Below are 8,210 nucleotides of genomic sequence, written 5' to 3' on the forward strand. Positions count from 1 at the left end.
GTGATAAACAAAGGATGTGCTTACGACACCCTAGATTATCAGATCTTCGCGGGCCACAGTTTGGACATGAGGGAATTTTAAAATCTCCCCCTTATACTCGGTACGTAGGATTCCATTGAAAATGCCCTAGAATCTAGAATACGATTCGAAGAAATATATGGAGCATACAGGTGATTGCCGAAGGAACGTACTTTGATTTCATGGTGAAACCAAATCCTCGCGGGGCACAGGTTGGGCACCGCGGGACATTAAGTTTTTCATTATTCCCTCGTATACGTTATTTTGTGACATTTCAGTTCGGTGCTAGTTCCCTAGAAGCAAGAATATCGTTCGAAGAAATATTTTGACTATGCAGGGTGATAAACAAATGATGTGCTTACGACACCCTAGATTATCAGATCTTCGTGGGCCACAGTTTGGACATGAGGGAATTTTAAAATTTCCCCCTTATACTCGGTACGTACGATTCCATTGAAAATGCCATAGAACCTAGAATCCGATTCGAAGAAATATATGGAGCATACAGGGTGATTGGCGAAGGAACGTACTTTGATTTCAAGGTGAAACGATATCCTCGCGGAACACAGGTTGGGTACCGCGGGACAATAAGTTTTTCATTATTCCTTCGTATTCGTTATTATGCGACATTTCAGTTCGGTGCTAGTTCCCTAGAGGCAAGAATATCGTTCGAAGAAATATTTTAACTATACAGGGTGATAAACAAAGGATGTGCTTACGACACCCTAGATTATCAGATCTTCGCGGGCCACAGTTTGGAAATGAGGGAATTTCAAAATTTCCCCCTTATACTCGGTACGTACGATTCCATTGAAAATGCCCTAGAACCTAGAATCCGATTCGAAGAAATATATGGAGCATACAGGGTGATTGGCGAAGGAACGTACTTTGATTTCAAGGTGAAACGATATCCTCGCGGAACACAGTTTGGGTACCGCGGGACAATAAGTTTTTCATTATTCCTTCGTATTCGTTATTATGCGACATTTCAGTTCGGTGCTAGTTCCCTAGAGGCAAGAATATCGTTCGAAGAAATATTTTGACTATACAGGGTGATAAACAAAGGATGTGCTTACGACACCCTAGATTATCAGATCTTCGCGGGCCACAGTTTGGACATCAGGGAATTTCAAAATTTCCCCCTTATACTCGGTACGTACGATTCCATTGAAAATGCCATAGAACCTAGAATCCGATTCGAAGAAATATATGGAGCATACAGGGTGATTGGCGAAGGAACGTACTTTGATTTCAAGGTGAAACGATATCCTCGCGGAACACAGGTTGGGTACCGCGGGACAATAAGTTTTTCATTATTCCTTCGTATTCGTTATTATGCGACATTTCAGTTCGGTGCTAGTTCCCTAGAGGCAAGAATATCGTTCGAAGAAATATTTTAACTATACAGGGTGATAAACAAAGGATGTGCTTACGACACCCTAGATTATCAGATCTTCGCGGGCCACAGTTTGGAAATGAGGGAATTTCAAAATTTCCCCCTTATACTCGGTACGTACGATTCCATTGAAAATGCCCTAGAACCTAGAATCCGATTCGAAGAAATATATGGAGCATACAGGGTGATTGGCGAAGGAACGTACTTTGATTTCAAGGTGAAACGATATCCTCGCGGAGCACAGTTTGGGTACCGCGGGACAATAAGTTTTTCATTATTCCTTCGTATTCGTTATTATGCGACATTTCAGTTCGGTGCTAGTTCCCTAGAGGCAAGAATATCGTTCGAAGAAATATTTTGACTATACAGGGTGATAAACAAAGGATGTGCTTACGACACCCTAGATTATCAGATCTTCGCGGGCCACAGTTTGGACATCAGGGAATTTCAAAATTTCCTCCTTATACTCGGTACGTACGATTCCATTGAAAATGCCATAGAACCTAGAATCCGATTCGAAGAAATATATGGAGCATACAGGGTGATTGGCGAAGGAACGTACTTTGATTTCAAGGTGAAACGATATCCTCGCGGAACACAGGTTGGGTTCCGCGGGACAATAAGTTTTTCATTATTCCTTCGTATTCGTTATTATGCGACATTTCAGTTCGGTGCTAGTTCCCTAGAGGCAAGAATATCGTTCGAAGAAATATTTTGACTATACAGGGTGATAAACAAAGGATGTGCTTACGACACCCTAGATTATCAGATCTTCGCGGGCCACAGTTTGGACATGAGGGAATTTTAAAATTTCCCCTTTATACTCGGTACGTAGGATTCCATTGAAAATGCCTTAGAACCTGGAATACGATTCGAATAAATATATGGAGCATACAGGGTGATTGCCGAAGGAACGAAATTTGATTTCATGGTGAAACCAAATCCTCGCGGGGCACAGGTTGGGCACCGCGGGACATTAAGTTTTTCATTATTCCCTCGTATACGTTATTTTGTGACATTTCAGTTCGGTGCTAGTTCCCTAGAAGCAAGAATATCGTTCGAAGAAATATTTTGACTATACAGAGTGATAAACAAATGATGTGCTTACGACACCCTAGATTATCAGATCTTCGCGGGCCACAGTTTGGTCATGAGGGAATTTTAAAATTTCCCCCTTATACTCGGTACGTACGATAACATTGAAAATGCCCTAGAACCTAGAATACGATTCGAAGAAATATGTGGAGCATAAAGGTTGATTGCCGAAGGAACGTACTTTGATTTCGTGGTGAAACCAAATCCTCGAGGGGCACAGGTTGGGCACCGCGGGACATTACGTTTTTCATTATTCCCTGGTATACGTTATTATGCTACATTTCAGTTCGGTGCTAGTTCCCTAGAGGCAAGAATATCGTTCGAAGAAATATTTTGACTATACAGGGTGATAAACAAAGGATGTGCTTACGACACCCTAGATTATCAGATCTTCGCGGGCCACAGTTTGGACATGAGGGAATTTTAAAATTTCCCCCTTATACTCGGTACGTACGATTCCATTGAAAATGCCATAGAACCTAGAATCCGATTCGAAGAAATATATGGAGCATACAGGGTGATTGGCGAAGGAACGTACTTTGATTTCAAGGTGAAACGATATCCTCGCGGAACACAGGTTGGGTACCGCGGGACAATAAGTTTTTCATTATTCCTTCGTATTCGTTATTATGCGACATTTCAGTTCGGTGCTAGTTCCCTAGAGGCAAGAATATGGTTCGAAGAAATATTTTGACTATACAGGGTGATAAACAAAGGATGTGCTTACGACACCCTAGATTATCAGATCTTCGCGGGCCACAGTTTGGACATGAGGGAATTTCAAAATTTCCCCCTTATACTCGGTACGTACGATTCCATTGAAAATGCCCTAGAACCTAGAATCCGATTCGAAGAAATATATGGAGCATACAGGGTGATTGGCGAAGGAACGTACTTTGATTTCAAGGTGAAACGATATCCTCGCGGAACACAGGTTGGGTTCCGCGGGACAATAACTTTTTCATTATTCCTTCGTATTCGTTATTATGCGACATTTCAGTTCGGTGCTAGTTCCCTAGAGGCAAGAATATCGTTCGAAGAAATATTTTGACTATACAGGGTGATAAACAAAGGATGTGCTTACGACACCCTAGATTATCAGATCTTCGCGGGCCACAGTTTGGACATCAGGGAATTTTAAAATCTCCCCCTTATACTCGGTACGTAGGATTCCATTGAAAATGCCCTAGAATCTAGAATACGATTCGAAGAAATATATGGAGCATACAGGTGATTGCCGAAGGAACGTACTTTGATTTCATGGTGAAACCAAATCCTCGCGGGGCACAGGTTGGGCACCGCGGGACATTAAGTTTTTCATTATTCCCTCGTATACGTTATTTTGTGACATTTCAGTTCGGTGCTAGTTCCCTAGAAGCAAGAATATCGTTCGAAGAAATATTTTGACTATACAGGGTGATAAACAAATGATGTGCTTACGACACCTTAGATTATCAGATCTTCGCGGGCCACAGTTTGGTCATGAGGGAATTTTAAAATTTCCCCCTTATACTCGGTACGTACGATAACATTGAAAATGCCCTAGAACCTAGAATACGATTCGAAGAAATATGTGGAGCATACAGGGTGATTGCCGAAGGAACGTACTTTGATTTCGTGGTGAAACCAAATCCTCGCGGGGCACAGGTTGGGCACCGCGGGACATTAAGTTTTTCATTATTCCCTCGTATACGTTATTTTGCGACATTTCAGTTCGGTGCTAGTTCCCTAGAAGCAAGAATATCGTTCGAAGAAATATTTTGACTATGCAGGGTGATAAACAAATGATGTGCTTACGACACCCTAGATTATCAGATCTTCGCGGGCCACAGTTTGGACATGAGGGAATTTTAAAATTTCCCCATATACTCGGTACGTACGATTCCATTGAAAATGCCATAGAACCTAGAATCCGATTCGAAGAAATATATGGAGCATACAGGGTGATTGGCGAAGGAACGTACTTTGATTTCAAGGTGAAACGATATCCTCGTGGAACACAGGTTGGGTACCGCGGGACAATAAGTTTTTCATTATTCCTTCGTATTCGTTATTATGCGACATTTCAGTTCGGTGCTAGTTCCCTAGAGGCAAGAATATCGTTCGAAGAAATATTTTAACTATACAGGGTGATAAACAAAGGATGTGCTTACGACACCCTAGATTATCAGATCTTCGCGGGCCACAGTTTGGACATGAGGGAATTTCAAATTTTCCCCCTTATACTCGGTACGTACGATTCCATTGAAAATGCCCTAGAACCTAGAATCCGATTCGAAGAAATATATGGAGCATACAGGGTGATTGGCGAAGGAACGTACTTTGATTTCAAGGTAAAACGATATCCTCGCGGAACACAGGTTGGGTACCGCGGGACAATAAGTTTTTCATTATTCCTTCGTATTCGTTATTATGCGACATTTCAGTTCGGTGCTAGTTCCCTAGAGGCAAGAATATCATTCGAAGAAATATTTTGACTATACAGGGTGATAAACAAAGGATGTGCTTACGACACCCTAGATTATCAGATCTTCGCGGGCCACAGTTTGGACATCAGGGAATTTGAAAATTTCCCCCTTATACTCGGTACGTAGGATTCCATTGAAAATGCCTTAGAACCTGGAATACGATTCGAATAAATATATGGAGCATACAGGGTGATTGCCGAAGGAACGTAATTTGATTTCATGGTGAAACCAAATCCTCGCGGGGCAAAGGTTGGGCACCGCGGGACATAAAGTTTTTCATTATACCCTCGTATACGTTATTTTGGGACATTTCAGTTCGGTGCTAGTTCCCTAGAAGCAAGAATATCGTTCGAAGAAATATTTTGACTATACAGGGTGATAAACAAATGATGTGCTTACGACACCCTAGATTATCAGATCTTCGCGGGCCACAGTTTGGTCATGAGGGAATTTTAAAATTTCCCCCTTATACTCGGTACGTACGATAACATTGAAAATGCCCTAGAACCTAGAATACGATTCGAAGAAATATGTGGAGCATACAGGGTGATTGCCGAAGGAACGTACTTTGATTTCGTGGTGAAACCAAATCCTCGTGGGGCACAGGTTGGGCACCGCGGGACATTAAGTTTTTCATTATTCCCTCGTATACGTTATTTTGCGACATTTCAGTTCGGTGCTAGTTCCCTAGAAGCAAGAATATCGTTCGAAGAAATATTTTGACTATGCAGGGTGATAAACAAATGATGTGCTTACGACACCCTAGATTATCAGATCTTCGCGGGCTACAGTTTGGACATGAGGGAATTTTAAATTTCCCCCTTATAATCGGTACGTAGGATTCCATTGAAAATACCCTAGAACCTAGAATACGATTCGAAGAAATATATGGAGGATACAGGGTGATTGCCGAAGGAACGTACTTTGCTTTCATGGTGAAACCAAATCCTCGCGGGGCACAGGTTGGGCACCGCGGGACATTACGTTTTTCATTATTCCCTCGTATACGTTATTTTGTGACATTTCAGTTCGGTGCTAGTTCCCTAGAAGCAAGAATATCGTTCGAAGAAATATTTTGACTATACAGGGTGATAAACAAAGGATGTGCTTACGACACCCTAGATTATCAGATCTTCGCGGGCCACAGTTTGGACATGAGGGAATTTTAAAATTTTCTCCTTATACTCGGTACGTACGATTCCATTGAAAATGCCCTAGAACCTAGAATTCGATTCGAAGAAATATATGGAGCATACAGGGTGATTGCCGAAGGGACGTACTTTGATTTCATTGTAAAGGCAAAACCTCGCGGGCCACAGGTTGGGTACTTTAGGACATTAAGTTTATCATTATTCCCTCGTATACGTTATTATGTGACATTTCAATTCGGTGCAAGTTCCCTAGAGGCAAGAATATCGTTCGAAGAAATATTTTGACTATACAGGGTGATAAACAAAGGATGTGCTTACGACACCCTAGATTATCAGATCTTCGCGGGCCACAGTTTGGACATCAGGGAATTTTAAAATTTCCCCCTTATACTCGGTACGTAGGATTCCATTGAAAATGCCCTAGAACCTAGAATACGATTCGAAGAAATATGTGGAGCATACAGGGTGATTGCCGAAGGAACGTACTTTGATTTTATGGTAAAACCAAATCCTCGCGGGCCACAGGTTGGGCACCGCGGGACATTAAGTTTTTCATTATTCCCTCGTATACGTTATTTTGTGACATTTCAATTCGGTGCTAGTTCCCCAGAAGCAAGAATATCGTTCGAAGAAATATTTTGACTATACAGGGTGATAAACAAAGGATGTGCTTACGACACCCTGGATTATCAGTTCTTCGCGGGCCACAGTTTGGACATGAGGGAATTTTAAAATTTCCCCCTTATACTCGGTACGTACGATTCCATTGAAAATGCCCTAGAACCTAGAATCCGATTCGAAGAAATATATGGTGCAAACAGGGTGATTGCCGAAGGAACGTACTTTAATTTCATGGTAAAACCAAATCCTCGCGGGCCACAGGTTGGGCACCGCGGGACATTAAGTTTTTCATTATTCCCTCGTATACGTTATTTTGTGACATTTCAATTCGGTGGGAGTACTATAGATGCTAGAATATAGTAGGAAGAATGATGTGGAGTATGCAGGCTTATAGAAAAATGTTGTAGTTATGAAAACCTAGGTTGTTTTTTTTGCGGTGGTTTTTTTTTTCCAATTTACCCATTACAATTGCATTTGTATCCGTACGTGCATACATTTTTGTAATATCAGTGACTTTCGTGTATTCCCCCCCTCCCGAAAACAAATAGAAATTTATAAACTGCTATTTGCATAATTTTCCGGCTCTCTTGAATTGGATGGCTTTTTTGTTACACTCCTGGCAACCCTGAGCTACCATCTATATCCTTTGCTTCTGCTGCGTTCAGGTCGCTTACTTCTCATTTCAGTTCGGTGCTAACTTCACGGACGTACCTGCATGTAATAATTGGCGGTCAAGTATGGAAATCGAGAAAAAAACGAAATAAACTATGTTTTCTTAACGTAACGTAACCCTACCATACGAACAATAGCTCCACGGAAGACTCCATTTTCTCAACATGAAGAAATCAACAGGCAAGACAAGGTATAGTTCTCTTAGCTAAAATATTAATTTATCTTTGTATTTATGCTAATGGAACCTAACCTAACCTCGTAGGCATACCTCGTCTGACGTCAGGAAGATTGTTGTGCGTAAAGGAAGACTATTAAGAAATTGCGAAAGAAAGATGGTTCCGGTACCCTTTTCTACACCCTTGATTTTCCGCACTCTTCGAATGTTTTCGTTACAAAAATTAGTTCTTAACAAGAAACGATGTTTCTTAATAGCGCGGAAAGTAATTTTTTTAGATCTACGTGATAGGAAACTTACGTTTTTCAATATTTCCATTCCTTATGTAACGTCAAAACGGTTTTGCAGCGATTTCATCATGGTGCATCTTGGATTCATGTCACAGGCGCAAGTCTGAAGATTTCGGATGATCGATTTATGTGACAGGCGCACGTCTGATTTTTTTCTTTTTCTTCTTATGATTGACTTACGCAATGGGAACATTTGCGATTGCAATATGTTATTTGTGTGATATATTGGCGGATTAGATATTTCAGACATTGGATTTCATTTATGCGACTTCAGAAATTGGAAATAAAGCCCCTATCACACGGAACTAGATTTCTAGTAGGAAT

At 41.2% G+C, this 8,210-nt stretch overlaps 1 protein-coding gene across 2 annotated transcripts in view; it reads right to left on the reverse strand.

Moving 5' to 3' along the window:
- The window catches only part of LOC145981306 (uncharacterized), a 410,568-nt gene extending 402,595 nt beyond the window's left edge, over nt 1–7,973 (reverse strand). For both annotated transcript variants that reach the window (XM_083114500.1, XM_083114503.1), the window contains exon 1: nt 7,897–7,973. In XM_083114500.1, the coding sequence (XP_082970626.1) occupies nt 7,897–7,914 (18 nt within the window). In that variant the 5' untranslated portion in view covers nt 7,915–7,973. The remainder of the gene's footprint in view (nt 1–7,896) is intronic.
- Between the last annotated feature and the right edge of the window lie 237 nt (nt 7,974–8,210).

Source organism: Lepisma saccharinum, chromosome 29, assembly GCF_977018435.1.
Source record: "Lepisma saccharinum chromosome 29, izLepSacc3.1, whole genome shotgun sequence".
Classification (NCBI taxonomy): domain Eukaryota; kingdom Metazoa; phylum Arthropoda; class Insecta; order Zygentoma; family Lepismatidae; genus Lepisma; species Lepisma saccharinum.